Below are 18085 nucleotides of genomic sequence, written 5' to 3' on the forward strand. Positions count from 1 at the left end.
ATCCACCTTCTTGTAAACTTCCCCAAGGAACCTGATCTGAGGCTCTAAATAAAAAAGGAAAAAGGAAAACATGGTTATTTAACTGTATTCTTAAAATGGTGTACATAAAACTAAAGGATTATGGGTGTTTTATTCACTTTCTCATGTGCAACATAAATAATAATCTTAAGTGCAAAATATCTGTTTAAACATGTCCATGTCTAGGGTGGCATGACTGACATAAAGTGTGATGCAGTGAGTAATATTAAGAGACAAAAAAAATTCCGCTCGAGCACTAACTACGCTCAAAGTAAAAAATGATTGTGGCCGTGTTTGCACACATATTACAAGTTGAAAGTAAAAAGTTAGTACGAGTGCGAAAGACGTAGGCTCAGGATTTTGGATATTGCAACCCAAACACTGCGCAAGATCTATTGCGCTAAAGCCAAAGGTGCGTTAGGAATACTTTTACATTCCTTTGTTCTTTACTAAAAGATTTTTTTTAAATATATATATATGTTTGTACTTTTTTTTAATAAAATATATGTGTATATATATATATATATATATATATATACAATATATATATTTGAATATTGATAGATATTGTATATACAGATATATATATATATATATATATATATATATATATATATATATATATATATATATATATATATATAAAACAAAAAAAAACATTTTTTTTAAGTGATGAGCATTGGAATTTAAAGTATTTCTATTCCAAACGCATTAGCGCTGCGGAATCTGTTGGCGCTCTACAAATAACCGATAATAATAATAATAATAATTAAAGTATATTAAAATTGGAAAAAAAAGTATTGCATGTTTAAAGGTATTTGACTGGGAAGGGTTTAAAAGTATTAAAATATGTTTATATATCTCTCTAAATTATTTATGCAGTTACCAAGTGTAATAATCTGTTCACAGCTATATTCACATCTATTAAAATAATTATTACATTTTATAAAATGCTTATAAAATTAAACATCCTGTAATGATGACTGCTAATTCTTCTTATTCTTACCTGAATCTCTTTTGTATAGATTTTTTGATTCAGTGGAAATAATTAACAAGGCAGTTAGGATTATCCACTTCATGGCTGCAGATGTTTTGGGAGAGGACCTCTAAGAAGCCTAAACTCTCAGGTAAATTCATCCTTTTTATACTGTCTAAATCAAACATTAGAAAATAATTAACCTGTCTGTTATTAATATTTGTCTTGCTGACTATTCCAAATTCAAATAGCTAACCTTGCCAAAAAATACAGTATATTTAAACAGGGATTTTTTTTTTTTTATAATATTTATTTATAACCAACAATGTACACAAATACATAAAAGAAACAGAAAACAATACTTTCCTTAACTCTTTGGCCACGCAGGGCAGAATAATCATCAAAGTATAACAAAAATACAGAGATAAAGGAAAGAATTTTCATATATCTTAACAATTTAACCTGACCTCCTTTATAAGGTACACTCCTGGGATTTATATTTTAATAAAAAAAAAAATAAGAAAGAAAAAAGAGAAAGAGAGAGAAAAAAAAAAGGGCGATTTAAAGAAATAGATCCCTCCTCCCCTCTCTCTCTCCCCCCTCCCCAGCCCATATCTCTCAGAGGAGATACTGTCTCCAAAATTCAGGATATCTATCTGATAATATTAATTCTAGAAAATCCGCTGACTTGCGGAAGTATTTCAGTATTTGCAGCTGAGTCTCTTCAGGCTGAGCTAAGATAACTATATCCCAATTTTCCAAAAATCTCTTTAATTTTATCCCGGGGTCGAATTGCTCCACCAGAATCTGCTGCTGGATAGTACTTATGACAGAAGCTATAGTAGGAACCTGTCTTTCTTTCCATTTCCTGAGGCACATTTGTCTAACCAATAATATTACTGTATTAATCAGGACCCTATTCTCAATCTGTTCCTGTACCAGAAAGAATATATACATAGGATTGAGTACTATTTTAGTGGGCAGATTCCTGTTTAGCCAGTATTCTACCTGTTTCCACAATTTTGTTGCCTTTGGACATGCATAAAAGAGATGGAATAAATCTGCGGCTGGGAAACTACATCTAAAACAAAGACTATCTCCTTTCCACTTAGAAAGTCTATTTGGAGTTAGATACGCTCTATTTAGCAACTTCAAATGGGATTCTTTCATTGCCATATTGTTTGTGAAATGGGTTATCTTGGCAAAGCTATTTTGGAAATATTCTAGCTCGATGTCAGGCAGATCTCGTTTCCATATACTGAAAAGACCGTTGACCCTAATCTCTGACTCTTTAACTAATAGTAGTTTGTAGATATGAGAAATTGAATGATCTCCCCTATGGAATCTGTTAATAATAATATCTAGTGGTCCCAAGGACCAGATGTCCCCTTCTACCACTTCCCGATTATAATAAAAATGCCTGATCTGTAAATAGGCAAAAAAGGATCTTTTATCAATATTAAATTCTCTACTTAGAGATTCAAAGGTTTTTATATGATTGGAGAGTGGGTCTACCATCTTTATCATCAGATTCAAGTATTTTGCTGACCATTGTTTAAAAGCAGCGAATGTATAGCCACTTTCAAAATCCGGGTTTCCTATGATAGGTAAAAATTTAGAGAGGGTATGTTTAATATCTAGTTGTTTACATATTTTATGCCATGCTATAATTACATTGTAGATAGTATATTTTAAGGTCAGGTCTTTAATCTTTAAATGATTGGCTACATGCAATAACGCTTTAGGCGAATAGGGAAACATTATATTTTCTTCTACCTCAGAACTAGTGACCAAGTTGGCAGAGGTTAGCCAGTCTAGGGCTATTTTAGCAAGGCATGCCAAGTTGTAATTAATTAAATTTGGAAAAGCAAAACCACCAATTTCTTTCAGGTGCATTAACCTTGATATTGCTATATGGGGTTTTTTGGAGGCCCATAAAAAACGGGAACATCCTGAATTAAATTTCTGCACATCTGCCTTACGTAATAGGCAAGGGACGTTCTGTATTACGTACAGAATTTTTGGAAATATTTGCATTTTGATTAGGGCGATCCTAGCTGATAGTGAAATGGGTAATCTACTCCATCTTTGAATCTCGGCATGACATTTGCTCCATATGTGAGAAAAATTTAAATCATACCATTCATCTGGATTCCTGGATAGATTTATTCCTAAATATTTGATATATTTATCTGCAGACTTGAAAGCATTCTCAACGAGGCTCTTTTTATTTTTTATTATCCATAGAATTTCTGACTTAGATAAATTAATGCTATAGCCAGTAAATTTGCTAAATTCTGATATCATATCTACTAGTACCTATATAAAATAGAATATCATCCGCATATAATGATAATATCACCTTCTGCTGTTTAATTTTTATACCCTCTAGAATTTCTCTGCTCTTAATAGCTAAGGGCTCAATCGCCAAATTGAAGAGTAAGGGTGAGAGAGGACATCCCTATCTGGTACCTTTAGACAGGGTAATAGAGGGAGAGAGAATGATATTGATACTGAGATATGAGATAGAGTTTTGATATAGTACAGAAATATACTTGTAAAAATGTCCCGAAAAACCAAAATTATTTAGCGCTGTCAATAAATGGTCCCATAGGACAGAGTCAAAGGCCTTTTCTGCATCGACCGTTATTATGGCGAAGTCTTGATTCCTATCTGATCCTGTCCTATGTGAGACAAGAGTGTGTTCGATAATCATCATGGCTTTCCTTATATTTTTTTGTGCTGTTCTGCCTGGTATAAACCCAGTTTGATCCGGATGGATGATATCTACTATAATTTTTTTAAGACGTGATGCTAATATATTTGCTAGTATTTTATAGTCGCAATTAAGTAGCGAAATAGGTCTATATGAATCCATACAGTTCGGGTCCTTATCTTTCTTTAATACCAATGTAATATTTGAGGCAGAAAAAGTCTGAGAGGGACTAAAATCTGATAAAAAGTAACCATTAAACAACTTAGTCAGAGTAGGAATAATTTCTACCGAGAGTATTTTGTAAAATTCCCTGGGTAATTGGTCAGGGCCTGGTGCCTTCCCCTGCGCTGCCTCTTTAATAGCCTTGAAAATTTCTTCTGCTGTAATTTCTTCATTCATTGTATTCAACTGAGCTAGCGATATTTTGGGTACTTTAATATCTTTCCAGAATCTACACTTCGCTTCTTGATTTACTTCTGAAGCAGAGTAAAGTCTCTGAAAAAATAAATGAAATTGCCTTACATCAATGTATGAAATTGCCTTATATCATTTGGATTATTGTATTTCTGCCCTTTAAATGAAATTGATCCAATATAATTATTTTTCCTCTTACTTTTTGAAATATTAGCCAAAAATTTCACTGTTTTAGGGGAGAAGACACCATAGTTAGCTTTATTTTTCAAATCTTGTTGAAGTTGATTTTGCATTAAGAATATCTCTCTTTTAGCCTTCTGATAGTTTGCCCAATTGGACGTATCGGGATTGTCAATATATTTTATGAATTTATTTTTAAGATAATTAGTTAGTTGTAATTCCCTCTCTCTCAACTTCCTCTTTCTTTTGAACATATAAGCTTTTATTTCTCCTCTAAAAAAGGCCTTAGCAGCTTCCCAAAATATTTCTGTCTTAGGAAGATATTCCTTGTTAAAGGAGACATACTCTCTCCATCTTTGGACCAGCCAGTCTCTGAACTGTATATTGGAGTGTAAAAAGGAAGGAAATTTTTTTACCACATATAGTCTCTCTGCTGTTTCCCATCTGAATAGATAATGAAATGATAGCATGATCTGATAAAATAATATTTTTTATATCTGTCTTGATTTCTAAGTGTAATAATCTTTCTGATACTAAAAACATATCGATTCTTGAGAGTGTATGGTAGGTCTTAGATTCACATGTGAACATTTTTTCGTCAGGATGTTGTGTTCTCCATATATCTCTCAATTTGAGATTTTTTTGAAAAGAGGACAGTATTTTCGCTTCTTTTTTTTTGCTCTATACGAGCCACTAGACCTCAACCTGTCCAGTTGAGGTACACATACACTATTAAAATCCCCACCAATGATTAACTGCGAGTCAACTAAATTTATTAATTTTAGATATAATTTATCCCAGAACTCAGATCGACATTCGTTTGGGGCAAATAGATTGCAGAGAGTATACCGATTTTTATTTATCTCTATTTCTAAAATCAGATATCTACCATCTGCATCTTTATCCTGCGACAGTAATTCAAATTCTAGATCCTTCCTAAAAATACATGCTACCCCTCTCTTTCTTTTTACTGCCGGAGCTGCAAATACTTCCCCGATCCATCCCATTTTTAATTTTTCTGCTTCCTGGAGACTCAGATGAGTCTCCTGAAGGAAGACAATATCTGGTTTATATAATTTCAGATGTTAGATTACTTTTTTCCTCTTGACCAGGGACGTAAAGCCCCCTACATTCCATGAAAATAATTTAAGTACATTTTTCATTTTTATTGGAGGTGGGCCTAATAGTTAAGGCACTATGTGCCCGTATAGCCAAAAAATGGGGTGGGTAGAGGGAGAGAGAGGGAGGAGAGAGGGAGAGAGAGAGGAAAGAGAGAAAAAAAAAAAGGAAAGGAAAGGAAGAAAAAAGGAATGAAAAAGAACCAGCACAGAAAAGAAAAACAGCCACTCCGTTATCCGTCATTTTAAACACATGAAGTATGCCTATATCTATTTTCTTTTCCTTTTTAATCTTTATTTTCTAGAAATTGCCTAGCCTCCTCCACTGAACTTAAGATAGAAATGCTATTATCTAAGAAGATTTTAATTTTTGCAGGGTATATCATTGTAGCTTTAAAACCAGCCTTAATCACTTGAGTGCACCAGGGGGGCATCTACCTTCTCTTATTGAGTGTTTCGGCAGAGAAGTCATTAAATAGGTAAATACGTTCATTGTTAATTTCTAGAGGACCTTTCTTCCTATAATAGGTAAGAATTTTTTGTTTATCCTGGAAATTTAACAGTTTCACCAAAACAGGCCTTTTAGGTTGTGCAGTACTATCTCTTTTTTGATATGTGCCCACCCTGTGCACTCTTTCTACTTCAATCTCTATCTTATTTGGGGGCATCTCTAATAATTCTGGTAAAGTATGCTTAATAAACACCATAAGATCTGTGTAATCTGAAGTCTCTGGGAGGCCTATTATTCTCAAATTGTTCCATCGTGCCCTATCTTCTAGATCGTCCAGTCGTGTTTGCAATAATTCAATAGTCTTAGTCTGTGTATTCAAAAGTGTTTGTTGTGTACTTTGAAGATCATCAAGATCGGATATTCTACTCTCAATTTCCCCTAGTCTGCATGATACCTGTTTAAGTTCACCAGTCAGTGTAGCTAGGTCTATTTTGAGTGCCTCAAATTGAGGGAGAAATAAGTCAGAGATTTGCTTCACTAGACTGTTGGTATCAATGATAGTATTATGACCAACTGGAGAGTCAGTTGCTCCTGCTTCTGAGCCTCCTATATTCAGTCTCTGTTTCTTATCCTTAGTTTTTGGCGGCATATTGCCTGGGTCAGCTCTGGTTATCCCTAGGTATCTGTCCATAAAAGGGGACTAGAGGTATGTGAAAAAAGAAATAAGCAGGAAAAAATGAGCAGTGTAAGAAAGTGAATATAAAGAAATAAAAATCAATTATAAAAAAGTATATACTCTTTATCATGTAAATAGAGGATTGGTGTTCCTAGATGAGTGGTCAAAGAGTGATCGTGAAGAGAGCAAAAGATCAGTGTCTACCGTCTAGTGATTAAAGCAAAGAAAAATATCTATCAATTAATAAGTGATTAGTGCGAGAGAAAAAAAATAAATGGTTATGTATCTATCCTTTATAGTGCGTATATATAATCCTCTAGTCCTAAGATTTCACTGAAGTATAGGGAATTAGTTTACAGCCAGAATGTACCTTGACCCCTTAACTCACTTTCTTTAGCTTTCTTAAAATTACATATAAAAAAAGCTACAGATTTAACAGGGTGCTGCCCTATTTACTTTCTAAGGTATCTTTAAATATCTCAGGGGAAAAGATGTAACTCTTTTACCTTCATAGACCAGTCCTTAGATTTACTCTAGTAGGGGTAAATTTAACTACCCTTATCAGTTAGACCAGCGCTTTTGTACAGCAGACAACAATATAGTAATACCCTATTTTTCAGACAATATTTGTTAATTTAGATCCAGAGATACTTTTCTAACAGGCCTTTCCCTATTAACTTCTCTGGCAGCAACCATTTATGTTCATATTCAGAATTCAAACATATGATTAAATAACAGCTCTAAGATAATACATTACATTAACGATAACGGCTCTCCTTAGAAGTGGTCTTTACCTCAGCCTAAACAGCCTCCAAAATTTGGGCTAGAGCAGCACTCTTAATTTTATAACACTCTATATAGCCCCCTATATAGGTCTAGGAGTATTTCTCTCAAATTGAAGTGCTTTATCCGCATAATATAACATTTTGAACCTATTTGGTAACACATATAAGAGAAAAGAAAAAACACTTTAAGCAGATATATATATGACAGAGTTCTTTTTTTAAGAGCACTGGAAAGCTGGGTGGCTTTTTTAATCTAAGTATCCTTATAGGAGGAAGTAGAAACTTAATAATCTCCAGACTTAGTTTTCCTCCATATGCCTTTTTCTTTAAGGGTGAAATAGTTTGTACATGGACCCACTGTTTCCCACTTCCACTTCCCAAGGGAAAGAAAAAAAAGACAGTTTCTGGGGGACTGTAGGTAATCAACTTTTCCACATAAGTATCCCAAGTTCAGCAGAAAAATAAAGTTTATGCTTTTTTTCTTTTTTTTACCGTAAGTAGCTTGATCTTTATCATAGAAAAAAAGGAAACAAACTTATCTTTCCTGCAGAGCGTCCTTTCCAGCCTCCTACCCCCGGACAGTTAGAGCAAGCAGGGCAAACCTCCAAACTGATCCAGCCCATCTAGGAGAGGTATAAAACCAGGTTATCCTCTATCTTCGGCTTGCGGGTATCGAATGTCCAGGAGATTCTGGGAGGCGTATCACACTTTACTTTTCACCGTGCAGGGCGGGCAGCTCGACATACTTCTTGTTACCCCGATCCGAATGGGTGCTAGTCGGCCTTTGCTTGTCTCCTACCCCAGGTCTAGGGAGCGATGTCACCTTCCTCCAGATCCCAGGGTCCTGGGAGCGCTATAATATCAAGCTTATCCCTTGGAGTGGCTGTCTGGGCTGTTTCGCGACTCTAGCCAGTGAGTCACAGATGGCTATTCAGACTTCCTGCTCTCCGGACAGTGCATCTCGACATGGAGGGAATCCCTCCCAGCCAGACCACAATCTTTTGGCCAGAGTGTTATACACCGCATCGGCCGTGGAGATGCTCGGGGGCCCCTGTGTGAGGATGGTTCTCTCAGGACGCCGACAACACGCGTCTGTGCGAGGAACCTCCCACAACCGGAAGTCTAAACAGGGAAAATTATGATGTTGTTGGACATGTCTTTTGTGCAAGACCTTGTAAAACAAGTGAAATATCAGGGTTTAACTAAAACAAAGTCTTTTGTAATAGCAATATCAACCTGCTTACAAAAGGTTAAGCAAATGTGTTCCCTGTGTATAACATTATCATGGTTTGTGCCCACGTTTATTTTATTCCAATTATGTATAAGGTTCAGCTATTGGGGTAATAACATATTCTTCTAACTTGACTACACTTACAGACCAGGATATTGAGCTATGAGCTTTACTAAATCTGAGAATATTTGGTTCACCAGTAGCTCAGTCATTCTGATTAAGACCCCTACGCTTAGGATTGGACATCATCAAATCCTTGTTATTTATATGAGGACAGGTATAGAATATTTTTTCTAAAGATTAGCAAAATATGTGCCTCTGATTTTTTTTTTTTATTATTGTTTATTTGTTTATTTATTTTTAACAAATAGGTTTTGCATTCCTAGGTTCTACTGCACAATATAAATCAATATAAATCAACTGAATGTATAGCAAATCCATAATATTGTATATCACCAAACTCCTAGCCGTATATTTTGAGAAATTGGGTGGTTTAAGTGTCAATTTGTATCTTTGATGCAAATCTTAAAATGCATGATGTTAGGTTTCTAGTTTAACTTACAGGAATGTCTTAAACATACATTTATTAAGATGACCAACTTGATTTTAATAAATAAAGCAACCATGAATTAGTAATACTGGTGCTTCACTATCCTCAACAGAGGAAATGTTCCAGATCTTGATTAGACCGTTCCGCAGCCCAATTGGATTGAGGGTGATATGCCAAGGAGAATGAAAGCTGGACACCCATTTGAGCACAAAAGGAACGCCAAAATCTGGAGACAAACTGGCTACCCCGGTCCGAGACTATCTCCTTGGGTAACCCATGTAAATGGAAGACCTCCTGGGCAAAAATTTAAGCAAGTTCCTGAGCGGTATGCAGCCTCTTCAAGGGAATGCAATGTGACATTTTAGAAAAACGGTCAACCACCATTAGTATAACAGTATTGCCATTGGATACATGGAGCTCGACAATTAAGTCCATGGAAAGATGTGTCAAAGGACGCTCACCATTAGCAATAGGTTGAAGAAGACCCACAGGAAGACGTCGAGGAGTCTTATTCTGTGCACAGACTGAGCAGGAGGCAACATACACAGCAACATCAGAACGAAGACCTGGCCACCAGAATTGTCGAGTGACAGACCAAATCATTTGGTTCTTGCCCGGGTGACCTGCGGCTTTAGTATAGTGGTAAGTGTGCAATAGTTTAGTTTGAAGATTCTCAGGAACAAAGCACTTACCACTAGGTTTCTCAGGAGGTGCATTGGTTTGTGCAGCCAGGATCTCCTCCCCCAAGGGAGGAGTCAAATTAGTATGTATGGTAGCCAAAATATGGTCAGGAGATATAACTGGAATCGGTACAGACTCCTCCTTGGACAGAGGCGAAAATTCTCGAGAGAGGGCATCAGCCCTAACATTCTTACTACCAGGCAGGTAGGAGACCACATAATTAAACCGAGACAAAAATAGCGACATCTGGCCTGTCAGGGCGACAAACGTTTTGCTTCGGATAGATAAGTCAAATTCTTTTGGTCAATAAGAATGAGCACTGGTACGCTAGTACCCTCGAGAAGGTGCCTCCATTCCTTGAGTGCCAAAATTATGGCCAGTAATTCCCTGTCGCCAATTTCATAATTGCACTCCGTCAGAGACAATTTCTTATAGAAGAAACTGCACGGATGCAAGGAACCGTCAGGTGTAGGACGTTGAGACAAGAGGGCACCTAATCCAGTCTCAGATGCATCGACCTCAAGAATAAAAGGCAGGACAGGGTTAGGATGAGCCAGAACTGGAACAGCAGCAAAGGCAGTCTTAAGAATCTCAAAAGCCTCCATGGAGAACCCTGCAATGGAGATTACATAACCTAGGAAGGTTACTTGAGTCTGATGGAACTCACATTTCTCAAGTTTACAAAACAGGCCGTTCTCACGTAATCTCTGAAGTACTCATGTAACATCAGAATGATGAGCCTCAAGAGTGGGTGAGTGTATGAGGATATCATCTAAGTACACCACAACACACTGTTGCAACATATCTCGTAGGACATCATTGATAAATTCCTGGAAAACAGCTGGAGCATTACATAGGTCATAGGGCATTACAAGATACTCATAATGCCTGCTCCTGGTGTTAAAAGCTGTTTTCCATTCATGGCCTTCCTTAATCCTAACGAGATTATATGCTCCTCTCAAATCAAGTTTAGAAAAGACCGTAGCTCCCTTGAGGTGGTCAAATATTTCGATAATGAGCGGAATAGGGTAAGCATTCTTTTTTTTGAAAATAATTTTTTTATTGAAGTTTAACATATAGATTAACAAACAAGCAAGCCTCGCCTTGAGGCCAAAATTACATCAGAGTAAATAATACATTTGTCTATAAGTTGACATTATTAGAAAGAGAAAAGCAAGATATATCTGTAACAATAGAATTACATATCAAATCGTAAGCTGAAGATAGACAATAAGCTTAGGCGAGGTGGAATATAACTTCATTTTATGTTATATAATTAGTGATTAATCTCCACAGTACTATAAAAAAGAATCAGTAGAGTATCAGAGTTAGAGATAACAGGCTGTGGAGAATAATCTTATGCGTCAGCCACTTTTGGGCTGAGATATACAGGGGGGGGGGGGATATTCAGCGGGTAAGCACCGCTATACATATAGGAGAAGGGGGGGGGGGGAGCCTTATATTAGTATGCGAAGTTTAAAGTATATGCTGGGAGCTCAGAAATGTCCTAATAGAAGGGTCCCAGGACTATCTAGGGAATATTATATCTAATAAATAGCGGATTAGGGTATTCCCAGTCGTTAAGCTTCCCCTCTATTGTTATGAATGTACCTAAAGGATTAAAGAGAAGTTAGATAGTAGAGGGACATTGTCAGGGCGTAGGATGGTTTAACACTATCATCACAGCAAATCTTATAAACTACGGGTCAGGAGCTAACGGGAATAGGTTGGTTAAGACCATAGTAAAGTTCTGCACTAGCGGGGAAGCTAGAAAGTGTGGGTCAGGGCTAAAAGACTTCTGGGTGAGCTCCTCTCTTGGGGAAATACTAGCTATAAGCGATGTGGGAAAAAGGAGAAGGGATATGACCCGCAGACCACATGAACCGGCGGGAAAGGAAAGAGAGGAGCTCATCAAGGGCACACAACTCATGCAATCTAGTAATTCTACATAAGGGGTGTACCACCATCTAACAGGGAACATGAGTGGGTTAAGTAGAGAGAGCTCCCCTATATATTGGGGAGATAAAAACATCATTTAAAACATCTAGATCATAGAAAACAAACATAGGGCAAGCATATATACCAACACTCAGCATCAACGCTATAAGATACCTACGTGAACTCAAAATATTGCTAATTACACATACCTATTGTAACCATTGCCATTTAGTAAATATGGAATATAGTAGTGTCATTTATCAGTAGAAGAAATCTACTATGAGTCGTATGCTATCTGATGCAAACAATCAGAGAGAGGTATACCTAACATGCTATTACGTAGAAGATATATTATCCTATAAAAATGGACAAAAACCCAAGCTGAATAGTTTAGGCATGTAAATTACAAACAAATGAGGCAGGCATGTACTAAATAACCACAATGTTATCCTAATGAGCCTTCCTGTGAAGGTGTTAGCCGATGAACATAATAATGTAGCTATAGCATAAACAGGTTGGTGTTGGTAAGATGTTGGCCATAAGTAAGGGGGTTTACAGTCTAGGTGAGCCAACATGTATTATTAGGGCTATAGCTCAAATCTAGGTATTAACCTTAGTCAATAGAACATTCTGAATGTCTACAGAATTAAAAACTGTTAGGGAAAATATAGACTCTTTTGAGAGCAAAACACTGCACAACATGTAATATCAAGTGCTCCACCTAACCATCTCATAGAGAAGACAATAGAGATAGTACTTATCTGTATTAGGGCGTAGAGCACCACATTGAGTTAACAAGCTTGGGTATGTCAGAGGGCTCAGAAAAAGCCTGCATAATTGGCAATGTCAGCATTCCCACTTGGATGTAAAGGGCTAGTGTAACATTTAAAGAAACTGTTATTAAACTTTCAACAGCCAGTATCACGATTGCAGTTACCCAAGTGGTGTCTATTAGGTCTAGAGCAGCTATCTAATACACCTTTCTATTCTTAGTGTGTCTTTCCTGTAGGAGGGGAAATATATAGTCATTAGGGAAGTAGTTATCCAATTTTTACAGGCGTATCAATTGCTCAGTTAATATCCAGCAAGAAGGCACATAGTATTTGGTTAGGGCATCTGCCTCCTCAAGTAATCTGTCAGTAGTGGTCTACCCCTAGTTCCTTGTCTACATAATCTATGTATAGTAAAGCATTTACCTAGATATATTTTTATATATGGATATATACAACATTTGATAGTCAGAGGAATTATATCAAATTTAAACGCATCTAAATATGACTTTCAGCGTTCATCAGTCTCTGTGTAGGCTCAGACTATAGAGTGAGACTAATAGATCTGGGGGTTCTTTCCATATGTAGAGAATAGCGATATGTCTCTTCTAAAACGTATACATAAATACCAATTTAAACTGCATTAAAAGTCTGTTAGTGTGCATATATTGAGATTGAGTGTACATATTGTCCCAAGGCAGCTGGTGCCATCGTCTATACAACCTGAGCTTTCCAGACGCAGAAGACGAACTGAGCTGCCAGAGACTCATAGGAAGGCCATCCTCTAGCCTACTCCGGTGGCTGCTGTGACTCTAGGCTCCGAGTTCCACACTGGGAAATGCTGTGTTTGGTGAGATGCATAGTGTAAGAGGGTATGTAAAACATCAGGGTCTGAGATCATTACCCTCAGACAGAAGGAGAGGTGAAAAGTCACAATAATGTCCCAAAACTGACAAGGTAGGCCCTCCACTCCGGTGCGGGCCATTGTGCCTAGTACACTGGAATTTATCAAAAGGCCAGGCTGCAGTGTAAGTTCAACCGGGGCTAACACCGCCAAAGGGTACAGCAGGCCAGAAACCGCCACCGGCTGGGCGAACTGTAGAAGCAGAGTGAACACATGAGTAGCGGTGGGCAAATCCTTCTGTGTACTCTTAGAAGCACACAAATCCGGTTTTGGGGCCATATGTTTCCCTTCAAGTTTCCACACTGGTAAGGAAGAGCGCGGCTCTGCCTCTATCTGTCCCAGCCCCGGCAAACTGCTCCGTTCATGTGCCGCATTATGTTGGGAAGTTTCTACTTCCTTTTCAGGAGAGTGTATGGTATGCTCGCGCTGTGTCGCCACGCAGGGTTCGAGACTTAATGCTTCTGCCCCCTGTATCTTCCCGGCTCCCTGAGGCACCTTCATTTTCAGTTGCGGCAGATCGGATGTACTACAGTTGGACCAATCTGCAGTCCCGCATGGGGACAGCAGATCCGGCTGCGCTCCAACAGCTCTTCTGAGTTCGTTGATGAGGGTATGTTGCTGTAGGTCTAGCGTGTTCAGTAAACCCTGCAACCTAGTTGAAAGTGACTCTTCCATGACTGAGCTAGAGGGTCAAATAGTTTGCATAGATTATGTCCCTTGTAGTAAGAAAGGCGCGCAGGTGTTCTATGTAATGGCGGCTTACTTTGTGCTGTCTGCAACTCAGGCCCAAAAGCTTTATGCCGTTAAGTGCTCCACTTCTTTTGCTTCGGTGTCCCACAAAGGGGTCCACTACATTTCCCAGTGTGTTTAGTAAGCTGAATTTAAAGTTTAAAAGTCCTTAGTTAGCATAAAACCACAGTATATTTAATCAGATGATAGGAGCTATAGAGAGAAGCGTCTAGCTGCTTCGGCTGTTGGCTCCGCCCCCAGGGTAAGCATTCTTAATGGTAAGAAGATTAAGACCCCTATAATCAATGCATGGTCTTAACTCGCCACCCTTTTTCTTCACAAAGAAGAAGCCAGCCCCTGCTGGAGAGCAGGATTTGTGGATGATCCCCCATGACAGAGCATCAGCAACATATTCCTCCATAGCACAATTCTCTGCAACAGACAGAGGGTAAACCCGGCCCCGAGGAGGAATGGCTCCGGGTTGCAGGTCTATGGCACAATCGTAAGACTGGTGAGGAGGCAACGTACCGGCACCGAAGAAGTGCACAAGACTTTGACTGGTTTCCAAAGACAAGTGGAGATACATTGCGGGGACCATGACAAAATATCAGGCCTGCAACAGTCGAGACAGGTATTGTGCTTTTGGAGCCAGGGATAACCCAGAACAACCGGAAAATGCGGAGAGTTTTTCACCTGGAATTGGAGGGTTTCAAAATGGAGAGCCCCAACAGCCATGGACAACGGAGTGGGTTCATGAGTAACGTGTGCAGGCTGAAGGGCCTGCCATCAATGGCCTCAATAGCAAGCGGAACGGACCAAGGCAATACAGGAATGGAATGCTTTGATACAAAAGCACTGTCAATGAAATAGCCCACAGCACTGGAATCAACAAGAGCATGGGTGACTATGGAGGAGTCCACCCAGGAAAGGACAACCATGACCAAAGGTTTCTCCTTTAGCGGTTCTGGGGACAAGGATAAACCTCCCAAGGTCTGCCCCCGACAGGACCTTAGGTGCGAGCGTTTCCCAGCCATGTAGGACAAGACTTTAAAAGGTGGCCCTGTAACCCACAATAGAGGCAGAGCCCCTCTCTCCTCCTAAAGGCCCTCTCCGCCGTGGAGAGATGCGTGAATCCCAACTGCATCGGCTCAGCAGTACCTGGTGACTCTGGACCAGGTGGCATGGGAGGAGAGGGAGGCATGGGTGGGAACGAACACATAGGAGACAACATAACAAGAGGCTTCCGCAAGCGCTCCTTGAAAGAGCGCCTCGCACTTAGGCCTCGATGATTGAAAGTTCGTCATTGGCGGCGAGAAATGTGTATTTCTGACTCGCAACTCTCGCAAATTTCACGCCTTGCGTAATGATCGTATAAAGTGGGCAGTCCATTGTAAACAATACGTTACGCGATAACCTGTCCATAGTAAACTATAGACTTCGCCTCCTTATATCATTTCACGAACTTCGAAATGGGTTTCCAAATATCATTGCGTTGCTTCGTACTTTTAATGAATCACTTTATTTCAGTTTGCGTTTGCATATTTAAAAATGTAAAACTACAGTTATAGTATATTGTCTAAATACGTTATATCGTATTATTTTTAAAATGAAATAAATATTGTAAATAATGTTATTCATGTTATTTCGCCAAAGGATGGCTGGCGAGATATGTATGTGAGTTGAATGTGCGATTCGTATGGCGTATGTTTTTATATCCTCGTAACATAGTTGCAAAACTTGCAAGATTTACTCAGGTTTCGCCCATGGAACGCCCATCTTACACCCTCTCCTTGGCAATGAAATTCTCCTTCGCAATGAATTCTGCTTTTACTGTTCTGGTTATATGTTGTTATTCTTGTTATTGAAATCGTACAATAAATATTTTTACGCTCTTTATTTAGATATTTTCACTAATTTGTATTATTACGAAATTGCGTATATGTTTTAAACAATGTTCAATGTGCAATATTTGTTAACCAATCATATTTACTGTTATATTATTTCTGTTACCATAATACCTTGCAATACATTTATGTACATATATTTATGAGTACTTCCTTAATATTCTCCAATCACAGCGTATTTTACATTTTACTCTGGTTACATGTATATTTATATAGATATCATATTTTATTCTGTGAGGCAGTTGATGCGATATTTGAAAATGGTTGCTGAGAGGTTTACAGTTGTGGAGAATGAAATCCTTGTATCTGCTTTGGAACCAAACTATGACATGCTTTTTGGACCACAGAGGCGTGACACTAGTTTAAAGACAAGGGATGCAATCTGGGAAGATATTGCTGAAATGGTTAATTTAAATGCCACACATATAAAGACTGTGGATCCATGTCGCAAAAGGGTTGCAGACATTAAAAGGAAAGTTCAAAGAAAGAATAAGAGGAGGAGGCGATTTTTAAAATATGAAAGAATATTTATTAAACTTTTAATGTCTGTAAACCCTAATGTGGACATTGAGCAACAGTCGACTTCAGCATCATCTTCCCAGACTTCTCCCTTGTGTGAAGAACATGTAGATGTCTCTGTTGGCCCAGAAAGTGATGTTTCACAGCAAAATAATTCTGAGGATGTGGATGAAGGTAATTTTTTTTTATTTTTTTTTTATTTATTTAGTTAACATATCATGTTCCTTATAAAAAATGACATCAAGTTTATTTTAATTTAGTGCAAGAAGTTACTACATCACCAGCATTACTTGCTGAAAGCACTGAGGCAGCGCGTGGAAGTGACCAATTTGAAATTCCAGCAATTCAAAATATTGAATTCATCATTACCGGTATATATTTTTATTTTATAATCATTTAGCATGTAAATTTAAACATCAAGTTAAAGTGACAATGAACCCACATTCTTTATTTTGTGAATAAGATACAGCATGCAATTAAAATCAACTTTCTAGTTTACTCCTATTATCAAATGTTATACATTCTCTTGCTATCTTTATTCGAAAAGCAATAATGTAGGTTTAGTTGTTAGCACATTTTTGGCATTCAACCTGGGTTGTTCTTCTTGATTGTTGGATAAGTTCACGCACAAATAAACAACTGCTGACCAAAATAATTGCTGGCTCCTTAGCTTACATGCCTTCTTTTTCAAATCTTGATAGCAAGAATATTATTAAAATTTGATAATCAGAGTAAATTAGATATTTTCTTAAAATTGCATGTTCTATGAGTGTGTTCAGTGTCCCTTTAAGCGTTGTAATTTTTGAATATATATTTATTTTTTTATATGACAAAGTTCCCTATAGACCAATATGTAAATCCCCTGATCTATACATCTGCAAAGTTTAACCCCAAAAACCTGCTTCAGATTTGTAAATAATGTTAAAAACACTTGTAATGGATGTTTATTAATTATGCATCCATAAAAGGGATTTGTTATACATTAATGGATGCACAATATTTTATTTTCACTACTTGTAATATAGAAATTAATATATAAATATGTTTCTAACTAATTTCATTTTCTTATTTTTTAAGATGATGAAAATGCAATTAGTACAAATGTGATTGATGCTGCCAATGGAGAAGATTCTCAACCACATGAACAAGGTATGTATTCATTTACACCTTACCATGTTAATTTGCATGTTAATAAAGAATGTCACTTATGTGTGTGCATTTTTTATTTAAATGTAAAAATAAAATTACATTGTTGTCACAGTTTTTATTTTTAACACATGAACTATCAATTCCTTTTTTCTTTTTTTCTTTATCATAACAATATTTTAAATATGTGCTTAGTGCAATTAAATTTTTAATGTAGTTTAATATGATATTTGTTTTATGTCTAACAGGAAAAAGGGAAGAGAATACATTGGATAAAATGTGTGTTTTGCTAGAGAATATAAACAACAATCTCACCATTTTAAAAGACTCTATGCTTCACAATTTAAAAAAAAAAAGACTTCACAATCAAAAAGTAAGA

The 18085-nt window shown here is 37.4% G+C and overlaps 1 protein-coding gene and 1 long non-coding RNA gene across 2 annotated transcripts in view; one reads left to right on the forward strand and one right to left on the reverse strand.

Moving 5' to 3' along the window:
- LOC128649836 (serum albumin) overlaps positions 1 to 1119 on the reverse strand; it is a 36608-nt gene extending 35489 nt beyond the window's left edge. The window contains exons 1-2 of the mRNA XM_053703317.1: positions 1025 to 1119; positions 1 to 44 (exon numbers count right to left, since the gene is read on the reverse strand). The exon at positions 1 to 44 is cut by the window's left edge and continues 20 nt beyond it. Of these exons, the coding sequence (XP_053559292.1) occupies positions 1 to 44; positions 1025 to 1097 (117 nt within the window). The 5' untranslated portion in view covers positions 1098 to 1119. The remainder of the gene's footprint in view (positions 45 to 1024) is intronic.
- On the forward strand, positions 1074 to 17710 carry LOC128649837 (uncharacterized). Its single transcript, XR_008400698.1, has 3 exons — positions 1074 to 1145; positions 16821 to 16931; positions 17638 to 17710. It is a non-coding gene; the product is annotated as an uncharacterized LOC128649837 (long non-coding RNA).
- The last annotated feature ends 375 nt before the right edge of the window (positions 17711 to 18085 follow it).

Source organism: Bombina bombina, chromosome 2, assembly GCF_027579735.1.
Source record: "Bombina bombina isolate aBomBom1 chromosome 2, aBomBom1.pri, whole genome shotgun sequence".
Lineage (NCBI taxonomy): Eukaryota > Metazoa > Chordata > Amphibia > Anura > Bombinatoridae > Bombina > Bombina bombina.